Here is a 15,038-nt window from a genome sequence, read left to right as displayed (position 1 = left end):
GAGTGGGCACTTATTGAATAAAGGTGCTTCTTAAGGGGTATACTATGTTTGTGTATAAAAATATTTACAATAAAAATGTAAATACAGTATGCATACATAACATATAAAATACATAAATAAAATATGCATACACAGAATATAATATGAAAACAAATTAACATGAAATCATGGAAGGTCAACTGACACATTCAGTGACAATGAGGTAGGACATTCCTGTAATCCATAATATTTATGTTCAATTTTATTTTCCGAGACACGAACAATTCGCATTCCAGATTTATCTTCTCCCAACTGGCAGCCGATAGCAGACGTTACAATCACCTCGAGATCACCATATAAACCTCCTGCATTACGATGATAATGCCCACAGAAGATATGCTTTACTCCAGCTTCTCGAAACTTGTTTAACATTCTGAAACGCGGTTCTTTTTTAATGTTAAAATACTCATCTTCCTCATCAGCCGTTTGAAGGAACCAAGGAATGTGTTGAAAGACTATACAATGTTTACATTCTTTTGATCTAACAATATTTAACTGCGTATCTATCCATTTATCTTGTTTTTCATACTCATCTGGGACATTTATGTGATCTGCGTATAGTTGAGAGTTTAGTACTATAAATAATACGCCTAAAATAAAATCTCCGTATTATTATATAGATACGCCTAAAATAAAATAAAATAAAACTAGCTGTAACAGTACCGCAACAGTTTAAACAAATACTTGTTGGCGCTTAGAAGAAGCGGGCGCTTATGAACTTATTTTTATAAATAGATGGCCAAATTACATAACAAAAAGATAGAGGGTTGTTTTAGGTTTTTTTACCTGGAATATTTTATATAAACAAATTAGTGCAGTTCTTTAACAGCAAAAATCCTTACTAAACAAGTGATAGCAATAAAGAACTGTTCAACACTTTAATTTACATTTTGTATTTTAGTGGGTACCCGTTATTTGCAGAGCAGGGGTGTGGACGGTGCAACAGAATATGGATGCTTGGTTGGATATATAAAGGTTGAACCATTCCCGATACTTCAGTAAATGTTTGGCGCTAATTCGAACCAAAAGGTAATGCCATTATACAAACAATGAAAACATGTTGCAGTCAAAGGTGAAAACTTTTCTGTTACTTTCTACTATACCTTGAGGCGGGGGCAAACCAGACCAACATTTAATCCAACATGCATTTTTTATGACGTTGGATAAAATGTTGGACTGCTTTGAGTCACTTCAAAATTTTGAAAAAATATGAAATTTTCAAAAAAGAAGAAAGAAATCGTGTTGGACGATGTTGGATGAAGTTTGATCGCCGTCAAACAATTTAGCCAACATTCTTATGTTGGATTGGTTTTGTGGTACTTTTTATCCAAGAAATAAAACTCAGATGGGATATTTCATTAAGGAGGAAATCAAAATCCCCCACATCCATCCCAAACATTTCCCTAAATCCGAATCTGTCTTCGATCTTCAATTCTTTAATGATATTACTAAAATATCCATTTTGTTCCCTCCTCTTTATCCACTCTCTTGTTTTTCCGCGGGTTGATTTTTCATCGTGCGAATCGACGAGTTCGTTCAGCAACATAAGCAGCACTGCAGAACTCCTTCAGTCCGCCATTTTGTTTTTCAGGAATGAATGAGCTCTTTATCGTTTGAATGTTTTTAAAAGCAGTCCCACAAACCTAAAATTTTGCTTCATCCAGCATACATTTTTTCATCAACATTTCATCCAACAATGAAAAAAAATGTTGGATGAAATGTTGCCGGAATTTATTATTACGACTTGATGTGAGTTTGAAGTTCAGCTTAAAATTTCGCGGAAAGAAATTTTATGAATTGGTTTTTAAAACTTTTGTTTTTTTTGAAATACTTTTAAAACAACAGTGTTTCAAGTTAGTTAAGAGTAAAGTTAAATTCATCATGTATATTCTTTTAAAATTCATACATCATACAACTTTAAAATATTCTATTCTTCTTAGGTAAATCTTCAGTAATTGATTCTTTAACCATCCTAGTTATTACATATTTTGTAACTCCAAAGATTTCCATCTAATCTTAAGCCATCATTAATGATTTCATAAAGTACTAAGCATAACTTCATACTTTAAATATCTTACAAAGTTACAAATTATCATTTTTAGCAGTGTGGACTTATACTCTTCATGATATCTTGACATGTTCACATTCTCTATGGAAAGCTCATTTGGCTTCAGCAATTGCGTGGCAGGCAAAAAGTCTTTATTCGCACAAAGGTGTCGTTAGGAGTTTACAGGAATATATATGAGTTGAAAGATCTCAATCTGCAACTGATAATTTATTAAATCGGTTTAACAAGGCCTCTTTACAGCAAGCTCTTGTATCCATAAAAATCGTTTGAGACCCAGTGTTAATTCTATTGTTTTTGGCTTATACGTGGTCAATAGAATATCGGGAAATCCTTTGTTTTGAGCGCGAATGGGCTCACTCACCTGAACAAGTCTAATTAATTCTTAGATTATTGAAGATAGTAAGACGTGACCACACCTACTTTGGGCTGATCGGTTGATTAGGCTTTCACGCAAGTTTTATTTTTGTGCATCTTTCTTTGTGCGGCATATCGGAAAAGTGGGATGCAGGATGCGGGATGCGAGATACGGGATGCAAAAAACTCATCGAAATAAAATACTGACCATGCCGTTACTGAACTACGCCGGTATTTTCTAAAAAGAATAAAACAGCTAGAAATGAAGACTTAATTTTTTTTTTTTTTTTTTTTTCGTTTGGTGAACTTAATGTGATACGAAACGATTTGTTTGACATTGAACTTTTATCTATCATTTGGCGAGGTTGAGATATCAAGCAATAAATGTAAATGCCTCCGATCTGAAAAAGTAGCGCTCTCGAGCTATACATTCTGAAAAGAGATTGAAATAGTTGATGTTGCAGAAACCAGTCTATGTGTGAGTGTTTATTTTATTGAGTGAGAAAAACGAAAATTTTCGTGACTACGAATTGCTGTTTTTCTTTTTAATAAAAAACATGAGAAGAAACCAGGTTTTCATGGCTTATAGCATAAAGAGTAGACAGAAATATCCGCGCTACAAATTACGGTCTACTTACCGAAATGATCAGGAAAATTAATCGACTGAAAACATGAGCGAATCATGCGCGAATAGTTTGCCAGTGTAGTAGTGCGTTTGAGACGTTGTATGATTGCAATCTGTTATTCTTATCATTGTGAATATTATTTTGTATTGCGAAACTCGATTCTGGATTTTAAACATATTTCGATTATTCTACTGGACACGATTTTGTAACTGGATTTTGGATTTTTGTGTGCTGAATAAAATTTTACACATTTTAAATTTTGAATTTTTCTGCTTTTATTCGGGAAATTTTAATGACCAACAACGCAATTTTATTTGAATAAAATATTTCGAGTTTTTGTAACTCACCATCAGATTCACTCTCTATGAAACACATAAATAACAGTTTAAAAATAGGTTTATTAAAAAATTATGCACAGCTTAAAAACAAATTCTAACGAATGTTACAACACATCTAAATCATATTTTAAACAAAAATTATAATAAACTGTTGCCAACATCCCTGAAAACGTCGTTCATTATTATATTCCACTAATGTATGACTTTTATATTCGTCCTTTGTGTTCAAAGTTGGTTTAATTTGACGAATATATCACGCTTCCAAAACCATTAAATGATGGGACGATCTGCTTGATGAAACAAGTATAATAACGTCATCCATTGTGAGCGCAATGTTGCATGATTTGAAGTGACTACCAACGGGACTTGTCGACCTTGTGTGCTCTTTTTTGCAGGTTAGTAAATGGCGGGTTGTTTATCTGACATAGCACGATTTACACCGTGTAATTTGGTAAACTAAACCACTTTTAAGAGCTGTTTCGATCGTTGGCTTTAACGGCGTTAATATTGTTTTAACTTTTCTTAGCGCGAGGACAACTTTACAAGAAGTGTCCATTCTTTTAAGTGACTGTTCAAACTTATCTGATATGCGTCTTCTGTTGAATGAACATAATTTTACACGGTACCTGTTCATCTGATTTAAATTCACCTTTCAGTTCTTTAGGTATAACAACTGATTCCAACACTTTCTTAATAATGGGTTCATAGAATGAAACAGGGTATTGATTATTTTTGAGAATTTGTTTCGCTTTTGCTAGGCTTTCATGAACAACTTTCCAAGGAATACAAGCACGCACTATTCGATGTGCCACTACAGATCGTTTATACTTCAATAGTGAGGGAATGAAAATTCATAGTTAGACCTGTATCGGTGGCTTTGATGTACCATGTAGAGGACAATTTGCGCCCAATTCGTTTAATGAGCATGTCAAGGAATGGAATACTACCATTGAATTCCCTCTCTACTGTAAATTAAATGCAGGATGTAAATCATTAATCTCCTCAAGCTCCCGATGTATTTCATGCTTTTTACTATTCCGAAGAATATCATCCATATACCTTGAAAATAGTTATGCGTTGCCTTTAATCTCATGATCATATTTGCTAAGCTAACCATTAGATATCATGGGAGCTGGTGGGCTACCCATAGCTAATCCATCTATTTGCTTGTAATATCCATCATTAGTTAACATAATAACATTGCAGCTGCAGATAATAAGCAAAAAAAAATAAAATTCTGCTTATCTACTGTTGGTTTATCATATTTTCCAGAATAGAGCAATTCTGAACAATCATTTATTAACTGGTACGTTCGTACACAGCGAAGTCACGTCAAAACCGATTAATTCGTCTTCCTCATTCAATTCTATCTGATGCAAAGAGTCAGAAATCGATTTTGTTAAGCGTTTACATTACATTCTTCAACAACAGAAAGCCATTTCGAAACCTGGTTAACGATTTCATAATATGCTGACCCTGGCATAGACAAAACTGGTCTTACTGGTGTGTTCGTTTTAAGAACTTTAGCTAAGCCACATAAACGTGAAGGTTGACTATCAGTTGGTTTTAATTGATGATACAATGACTCGCTATTCCTCTTTTTATCTATTTATTTTTATTCTTGTTTTCAATTTCGGTGTAATTCTTTCTTCCTCTGTTATTACTCGGTTCGTTTCATTCTTTCGTTTAGGATGTAACTTTTTAAATTAAGGCAGCTTAATTATATCTTCTAGCTTATGGTTATATACGTTTCCTCTTTCATAAAACATATTCCTATACTAAGATGGATCAAGATTTCCAAGAATTTTTTTCAACTTTGGCGAATTTTTTTTCAACTTTTCCGATATTTTTTTCAACTTTTCCGATATTTTTTTCAACTTTTCCGATATATTTTCAACTTTTCCGAAAATCTTTCAACTTTTCCGATAATTTTTCCAACTTTTGCGGATTTTTTTGTCAACTTTTCTGATATTTTTTCAACTTTTTCCTAATTCTTTGTTTCAACTTCTTTGACTTTTTTTTATCTCTGCCAATTTTTTTATTTTTTCCGTGTTTGATTAAAGTTGGATTATTCAGGCTATCAATCTGTAAACAAGATGGAGGACGTTGTAAAGCGTGCAGTAGCAAAGTATATGACAAAAATGGAGGACAAGGAACAGAAAGCAAAAGGCAAAAATAAATGAAATTCTTATGAAACAATACTTGTGGACTACTAAGCAAAATTGGGAGTAAATCAAACTCTGTGTCAACAAAATAAAACTTAAAACGAGTGCAAATAAAGTGGTACTGACGTACAGGCTCTTACCAACTGATAAGAGTAAATTAAGGTGGTGGCTGTAGATCTCTAGAAATCGACGAATACAGCTCATTTAAAGACATCAAATCTAAGTCGACCGAATTATTTTTTGACAATTGTTTTAAGAATTCGTTTGAAGAAAACACGTTAGAATGTACATTATCAATTTGTGATGCAACATTGACAGAGTTAGATGAAGAATTGAATGTCTTTGAGTATGTCAGGAAAAAAGGATTTTAACTTAGTAAAACCTTCTTTGTGCTAAAATCAGAATTAACAAATTTCAATGATGACTTCTTTGTCAGTAATGATTTATCAGGAAAATGTGATGATGACGGTGATGATGTAGCACAACAAAATAATAATGATGTTTCATCTGATGCACCTCTTTCTGTCACAAGAAAGAGAAAAATGTGTTGTATGTGGTTGCACTTACATAGATTGCTGCCTTGTTTGTGTACAAAATACTGCATTTAACGAATCATTGTCTGCAGACCAAAGAAAAATCAACAAGAACTACCAAGTAATATCACTGACTTGACCACGTATGAACTTTTTAATGGTGAAATTGCTGCTCCACCCACACCAGAAAAAAATGAGGCAAATACAAATTCTTGTAATTTTGAACATCCCGCAACTTCGGAGATAAGATTATTAAGAGTAGAACCATTTGAACCAATTACTCCAAAAATAAAGAAATATTCCTTCCACATTCATCGCACAAAAGTTTCAACAGATTTACTAAATCATTATATGAAGAACAAGGTATATATGAATTTAAGGTTCTTATATCCAATTTTATATTCCCCAATGTTTAACTGTTGTTTTACTCATCCTCAGGCAACACTGTATACACAAAATACACAAAGCTAGTTAAGCTAGTATAATATAAACATTTACATGTTGTTACATATTTGTAAGAAAATGTTAGAAATACAGAAATAACCTAAATCTAGTAGCAAAAATATTTTCTATTATGCTTTCTATTTAAAACTAAATTATATGGCTTGATTTCTTTTTGTAGGTAAATATTGCAGACGAAATTATGTGTTTATTGATCCCCGTGGAAAGGAAGAAATTGGAGTTGGAAGCGGCATTAAGCGAGACGTATATACTGCATTTTGGCAGGAAGTTTCGAACAGTTTTTTGATTTGTGAGGCAGAACGCGTGCCATTTGTTAGGCATGACATGTACCTTGCAGAGTGGCTGGCAATTGGAATGATCCTAGCAAAGGATTATATTGACGTTGGCTATTTTCCTACAGTTCTTAGTCGATGTTTCATAACCTATATTGTATGTTTGGGTGTGTGAATGATGATGAACTAATTGATTCCTTCAAGAAACATGCTTTTGATGATGAGGTTAAATTAATTAATAACATATTATCTCCAAGTTTTAATGGACATTTTGAGGAAAATGAAGATTTAAAAGGTTTTCTTGAGGTTTTTAAATGTCGTACTTTAGTACGTAAGGAGAATGTCCATGCAGTGATATGTGAAATTGCACGACAGGAATTAATTCAAAAGCCGCATATCATGGCCTCGTGCTGGAGGGAAGTATTTATTGTCTTGAAAAATAAATTTCCAGATACAAGGGCTATTGAACATTTATATGCAGATATTGAACCAACCACCAAAAAAGTGCTTAGTTTATTTTCAGCAAGTCCTGTCACTGAAGCAGAAAAGGAAGCTTTTGCATATTTTAAACGGTTTGTTAAAGGCCTTCAAGTAATACTCTTAAAGAAATTGTTGCAATGCAACAGGTTCTGACCTGATTAGTGTTATTGAAATTAAAGTGACTTTCTATTTACCAACATCTGACTTTGGGAGACGCCCAATTGCACATACATGCAGTCCTACTTCGGAACTACCTGCAACTTATAATAACTTCTGCGAATTGAGGGAAGAATTTGTTAAGGTGCACTGTATAATAAAGGAAGATACTCAATTATAGACATTCTCATAATCATCAGACAGTCTCAATGATCTTTTGACTTTTTTTATTTATGTTTTTTGAAATGTGACTTTTTTGAATGATTGCCATCATATTTGTACTTTATGTTAATTTCACAGGGTTTAAAAGTTGTTATTATGTTAGATACTCTGTTGTTATTGTATATTATTGATGGTGAGTTAGGATAATATACTTTTCAACTGATTCAATATGCTATTTTGTATTCAAAAAAAATCTAAGAACATTCATTAATTTTCTGAAGTAGAAATAAATATAAGTCTAAAGCTTCTGTTGGATTTTGAGGCAAGCCTTTGCCTTCTTCATGCATAACTGTGGTAGCAAAATCTTGAAATTCTTAAGAATAATCTAAAAAATTAGCTGTGACATCCAAATAAAATTCATTTATTTTCGCTGCACCTACTTTAATGATCATGTTTTCAGCTTCAAAAAGGTGGGACAAGTAAAACATACTGTCTGGTCTTCCCCGTGGTCCAGCGTTGCAACTTTTTGAGATTATGTGCGAATTCCACTAAGTCCTGATTGAATTAAGATCATTACGAACTAATTGCAAGAAACAAAATCTAATACAATCAACTAAAACCGGGTCATCATTTGAAAACAAATCCATGTAAGAAATGTCTCTTAAGAATCTTCGCCACCATCCTATTCTGTCCCTCTGTAAGATAGACCAGTAAGCTTTTATCCTTTGGCTTTGAGGTGATGTTATGATACTAAATGATTCCATCACCTCTCCATCGCCAGCGTCGAGGTTCAATCAAAGCATGCTCTGTACCATCATCAGCTTTGATCTGCATTGGAATACCACCAATTTTCCAACTGTGTCAAGGTAATACTTTGCCACAATTTCCGGCATTTTATTTGTAGGTCCAACTTCGAGCCACATTACCTTTCTTGAGAATCCATCAAGACATCCATGTATGCTGAATCCAAATGTTTAAGTTTATCGTGTTCATCAATGTGCCAAACAAAGCTCGGTCCTTGGGATATATACTTTCTCCTATGCAATTTTCTACGCTGTCTCCTAGCTACACCGTCGGGATCAATACTTTTAATAATTCTTCGAACATCTACTTGTCGACATATGAGGCCTTGAGAAACTAGAGAACGATACACTCATCGATAACCTATATCAGATCCACTACATGATAATTCTTGCGGGACAGCAATCTTAACATCTTGTATCGGACTACGAACATTTTGAAGTGCTCTTTTTTTATTCCTAAACGTCTCAATCTTCATTTCCGTATAGATAAACTTATTTATTATTCATGTCGATGTTTTAGGAGTTCAATTATCTCCAGATATGTAAAACCATCACTGACGTACTGCTTAATTAAAGCATCCATGTTCTTCTTCGTGATACAAGTTGCAAGTGGTAAAACCCATAAAAACTTATTAGAAAAGAAATTCTCAGAAAAAAGTTCTTTCAAAAAACTTATCAGAAAAAAATTCTCCGAAAAATGTTATTAGAAAAAAGTTCTTAGGAAAAAATTCTTAAAAAAAAGTTCTTAGAAAAAAATTCCTAGAAAAAAAATTCTCAAAAAAAGTTCTCAGAAAAAAAATTCTTAATAAAAAAATCTTAGAAAAAATATCGGAAAAGTTGAAACAAATATCGGAAAAGTTGAAAACAATTAGTGGAAATTTTGACCCTTCGTGTCCATCGTACTATTTCAATTCAATTCAATTTATTTATTTGTTGAAATTACAGTAGGTATAATCCATTATATAAATACATAGTTATGTTCAATGGCTGGGGAACAACACCATAGCAAAGCTAATAGTACCGTGAAGGCCACCAAATGGGGGAGTAACAAGGGTAAAGTGTATAGGGAGGGAAAATACTATTCCATTTTCCCCATACAAACCAAAGAGTAAAAATAATAATAATAATAGGACGAAGAAAACACACACAAACAAACACACACACACTTTAAGATATCAATCCATGTTGACAGACACATACATATACAGCACGTACAAACACGCACACACACACACGACTGAAGGGTCATTTCATAAGTGTCCAGAAAAAATCTGTTGGGTTTATATTTTATAACAGAATTTGACAATGTGATAAAGGATAAAGAGTTAACTTTTTGTAAATTATTCCAGGAAGTAGTGCATTGAGATCTAATTGAGTTGGTACCAAAGTAAGTAGTGTTTGAGAGAAAGTGGTCAAGCATTTCAACAGTTTTGTTCCTGGTATTGTAATGATGTTGATGGATCTTGATACCGTAGGTTTCTGTTAGAGCTATAGGAGTGGAATCAGTGAGAATATTTTTAATAAAGAGAATGTTGGAAATTTGTACAATATCGGAAAATTTTAAAAGACCAAGTTGATAAAAGATAGGATCTGTTGTAGCAGTAGGTTGAGAAAAAGTTAGCAATCAAACAGCCTTATTTTGCAATGTAGAGATACGTTTGATAAGGTTAGAGACAGGTTGACCCCAGGCTTGAAATATGGCAAGAAAGGCAAGAAAAAATAACATTGGCGCTGCATTATTTTATTTGGATGATTTTTTGGCATCCTTCATCCCGTGTCCCAGTCAGCATCCAGCATCCCACTTTTCTGCTATGCCTTTATTATTGGGCATCTTTTCTTGTGCATTTAATTTTACACTTTAGGTTTCGCACACATAAAACAACATGCTGTTTTTCTTGCTGAACAAACCAACTACACTGTCACATAAAAAAAAATTGCAGAATTTTGCAAAATTGAGAAATGTTAGAAATTCTATGCAGTTAGCTAGCTATTTATATCTAGTTAACTACATGCAAGCACCTATAGCATGTATACCATGTTTATTAAGTATCATTAGCTAGCTAGCTACAGTCTAATCGATATCCGAAAATGGATATGTTTTGAATATATTCACTTTCGGATATAATGGGCGCAGCAATGCCAAATAGCTAACCCGCCATCCCTCGACTGGAGAAAAAACAGGCAAAACAGGATAAAACATAATCGGGGAAATAGGCGGGTGTTGAGCTGTTTGATATTACAAATCTGTTGTATTTGATTTTCTAAAAACGTACCTTAGAGCAAAAAAGCGTCCCTGCACTAATCCTACACTATGTTAAAGAAGAAACTCTTAGCTTTCAGAAAAGTAGAGACAGTATACCTTTAAAACCATGGAACCAATCTAATTTGTATAAAATACAAGTAAAATGAAGACTTGAAAAATATTACGCTCGCTGTTAACTAACTTCAAAATTCATTTCTGTTAGATTGAGACAAGCTAAGAACACGCGGAAAACTGGAAAGAAGCGTTGGAAAATATTCTTTTTAGTGATATATTCTGTAACAATTTTTATCCAGCTTAAGATATATATTATATTAGAAGAGTTTGTCAGAAGAAAGAAGGTAAATTATGCTTTTTTCACAAAATCTGGACATATATCTACATTTGGATATAATTGACATATCCATTTTCGGATATCGATCAGACTGGGCCGCATATATAGCTAGCTAAACAGTAAATATTGTAAAAATTATTTAAGAAAATTAGCTTTATAGTAATATTCAGGTTTACTAATTCTTACCTCCAACCCAAAAACTAAAGTAGTCGTCACCAAAATGCCTGCGATAACTTTCTAAACTTTCTTTTGTGGGACTATTTCCAACATCATGGTTTCCACAGACACAAATCAAAGGAATTTCCGAATCCAAACCTTGGAATATCTTCTTAAAGTCTTCCTCTTGTGCTGCCCGATGCATTGTTCTTGGCATTGCATCAATTAAGTCTCCAGAAACAACAAAAAACTTTGGTCTTGGCGACATTTTATTTACAAGATTAATAGCTTGTTTTGTTAGTTTAATTTCTTCATCCCATACATTTTTTGCGAAGCAATTGAGCTTTGCGAGCGAAGCGAGCGAAGCGAAATTGTGGAGCACGTTTGCTACACGCGAGGTATACCAAGAGAATTATTGAGATTCTCAAAATTTCGATAGAAAAAAAATCATATAAAATCAGCGTAAAGAAATAGGACTGATATTTTTGCACATAAAGCTAGGGTATTTTTTTTTCTAATAAAGCAAATAAGTTTGGACCGAGGGGTTAAAGTATAAGTTTAGTAAAAAATGCAATAAGTACGGCTCGTACCCCCCCACCCCCGGATTTTGACCCCCCCCCCCCCCGTCTTTTGGTCCGGATTATACGTCCGCCGAACTTGAACACACAAAGAGGAATATGCCGTGAACAAGAAACGGTAGTCGGCATTTTAGACACGTATATTTTACAGACCCAAAATATGCCTTATTTCTTTGTATTATAGCTAATTATGGTATAAATAATTAATCAATTACTTTGCAATTTTGCTTCTAATACTATCATAGTTGTATTTTAATGAAACATAATAGTATTAAAACGGTTTTCTTCTTTTGAAAAAATTTATTGCTAGTCCTGTTTCTAATCGACTTTACTTGTGTATTTTAAGCTTTTTTGTTGCTGTGCTTTTTCTGGAGATTTTAGTTGGATTGGAAAGCTCCTGTGTAAGGTACCCTTTCCTAAAGAAAAATTGAAGTAATTTGTACAATTATAACGCGCCGAGCTGTGTTTTATTTTATTGTTTCTAAGAAGATGTAAGAATACAATATTATCAATTTTAATTGGTTTTATCCAAATCAAGGTAAGGCTTAATGACACGAAAGGTAGCTAGCTAGAGCTCAGTTTTGTATAAAAGAATTGAAAGTAATTTGTAGAAATCATATGGAGAAGCTGTATTACTACCTAACTGATAGCCAGATATAGGAAAACCTGTAGCTAGGGCGCAGACAAAACAAATAGCTCTGGGCACTAGAGTGAGCTGACCAACCGTTTTTTATCATTTTTTATTTATTATATAAGTAACCTGTTACAGTAATTAAAAAAATATCCACTTTTGCTATCAAACCAACAGCAATGTAATTGTCAATAGGAATTAGTTTCCGTACACCCTCCCTGAGAACAAGGTTTAAAACGACATTAAAACATTAAAACTGTCATTAAACAGAACTTCAAGGATGCCCAATCCGCACCACGTCCTCTAAACGGCCTGGGCATCTTCGAAACTGCTTGTAATTTTAGAACAAGGGTGCTGATAAGCTGCATACGCCGTATAACGTGCAGGCGTTTTTGGGCAAGTTTAGCGTTTTGCAAAAAAATTGAAGTATTCACCCGAAAAAACCTGCATAGACCATAAAGTAAACTATGTGGTAATAAAGTTCTTAAAAGAACTGTTTTCGATGGTTTTTGATAAAATTTACTTGATAAATAACTTTTAATTTTTATTAACTTCTTTCTCTTAAAGCATCTTTTTCCAAATATCGTCCACAAGGTATGTTACAAGGAATTGAATTTTAAAAATGCTCCAGGCAAGTTCGGGAAAGTGCGGGCGGTTTTGGAAGACAATCACTAATTTAATTGGAAAAGTTGCCCGAACTCGCCCTTATATATGTGGCTGTTTGCAGCTTATTGACACCCTCTTATTTTAGAATATTCTCAGGAATAATAGACCAAGAGAAATTACATCACAGTTTTTTGTCCACCGCCCACGTGTGTTTGAGAACAACCCACATAACAAAGTTCATTATTTTTTAAATTATTTGTGTAAAAATTACTATTTCATTCACGATAAACCATTTGTCAGTCATTTTATTCGCCCAACAAAGAATCCTATCCAAGGTGCTTTTCTATTAGTGCTGAATTTAATAATTGACATGGTTCAGCATAGTTTTTAAAAGGGTCTGATTGCAAAATATGATTGCCAAAGTTCAGCACTTGTAATATTTGTGTATTTGTGTACTCAGCTTCTAAAACACACACAAGAGACATTATAATTTCCTCTGGGTGATTACATTAATGTTGGTTGAAAAAAAACTGAATGATGAGAAGCATATGTTTTTAAATGGGTCTAGGACAATAAACTTATTTAATTTCCCTTGGCCTTGCATCAATCAAATTCTGAAAAAATAAACACTTCTAAAATGATTTTGTCAGATTTGGAAACTGTTGGTATGGTTGGAACTTTGCGTATAAAATTAGTAAAGTTGCCAAATTGTTTAATTTTTTTCTTTTATACTTTTCCGAATTAGCCTTAATTATTTATAAGATGAAAAACAGTTCTTTCAATTCCATTGACTTGGCCATCCCTTAAAGGCACTGGAAGCTTCACTATATGAAAATGTTTTCTTTTTCTTTTAGATTGTGTACAATGGGAGTGAGTGATGTAATCTTCTAATGCGTGTGGTGAAAAGAAGGCGAATCCGTTATTGTTTTTCTGCCCAAATTTGAAGCTATTTAATAAATCTTGATAAAGTTAAAAAACTGTTTTGATTTGTTTGTTTTTGTTTTAATTGTTTCCCGTGAGTTTTCGAAATTCGTTCCAGGAGATTCTGTGGCTTCTACTGCCGGTATTTTTACGTGAAAAAAATACTGTTTTGTTGTGAGGTCATTTACGAAATCGTTAACGTTAGGACCAACTTCTGCGGGTTGTACAACTCGATGTATCACATATCTTTCGGAATACTGGTAAAAGTGTAATTTTGTATTGCGCTCTTTACTTTTACCATTCTGTGGGAAAAGGCGGTACAAAATTTTAACACGCGTTATTCGTTTTTGTTAGTTTCGCGTAATCTAATTTTCTCGCACATTTTGAAAAGAATATCCCACGCACATCAAATACTCGCGCAGTCTATTCGCAAAAAAAACTGTTTTTGAGCAACGAATTGTTCCGCAGAGCGTTCATTTTCCTACCTCGTCCCCAGGGTTCTTCTATATGACATTCAATTTTGATGTATTTCGGAAGATGTTAGCGCCAAAGAAACAAGAAGCGCTAGGGACAAAGTATTGGATAGTTTAATTTTGCTTGCAACTTGCGAAATGCTTCGCAACCTTTTTTAATTTCTAGTTTCGATAGGATTTCCAGCCCAATTATCAATAAGTCCAAATTGTGTATCTGCAGCTTGTATAAAAACAAAATTATTATCCCATTCCCCTTCTTTTTTTCTGGAAAAGTAGGGATAAACTAAATCTTTTCCTACTTTAGCAAGCAGCTGTGTGGTTGCCATGTTTGTTTGTTTTCGAAGTGGCTACAAGTACGTGACCGTATTTTTTACTTTTTTTTTGCTAGAAGTACGGCATTCACGTATTTTTACTATTTTTTGCTAGAAGTACGGCATTTACGTATTTTTACTTTCATTTGTTGGAAGTACGGCACTCACGTATTTCTTTTTTCTAGAAGTCGCTTGGCCAGCGGGTTGGTTTGAGAGTTGACGATGAAAAGATATTTTCTTTTTAGGGTTCTCTGAACTAGGAGCTTTTATTTACATCTCTACAACTTTGACTACGTATGTTACAAGGCTG

The 15,038-nt window shown here is 33.6% G+C and overlaps 1 protein-coding gene and 1 long non-coding RNA gene across 2 annotated transcripts; one reads left to right on the top strand and one right to left on the bottom strand.

Moving 5' to 3' along the window:
- Window positions 1-27: 27 nt before the first annotated feature.
- On the bottom strand, window positions 28-14,777 carry LOC130645800 (serine/threonine-protein phosphatase CPPED1-like). The gene is made up of 3 exons (XM_057451901.1): window positions 14,576-14,777; window positions 11,239-11,527; window positions 28-629 (listed from the first exon to the last, which is right to left on the bottom strand). The coding sequence occupies exons 1-3, from the start codon at window positions 14,741-14,743 to the stop codon at window positions 166-168; spliced, it is 921 nt and encodes a 306-aa protein (XP_057307884.1). The 5' UTR covers window positions 14,744-14,777; the 3' UTR covers window positions 28-165.
- On the top strand, window positions 12,037-14,009 carry LOC130645801 (uncharacterized). The gene is made up of 2 exons (XR_008982740.1): window positions 12,037-12,324; window positions 13,878-14,009. It is a non-coding gene; the product is annotated as an uncharacterized LOC130645801 (long non-coding RNA).
- Window positions 14,778-15,038: the final 261 nt, after the last annotated feature.

Source organism: Hydractinia symbiolongicarpus, chromosome 5, assembly GCF_029227915.1.
Source record: "Hydractinia symbiolongicarpus strain clone_291-10 chromosome 5, HSymV2.1, whole genome shotgun sequence".
Lineage (NCBI taxonomy): Eukaryota > Metazoa > Cnidaria > Hydrozoa > Anthoathecata > Hydractiniidae > Hydractinia > Hydractinia symbiolongicarpus.
Note: the sequence above shows the minus strand (reverse complement) of the source record. Positions and strands in the feature narration are given on the sequence as shown.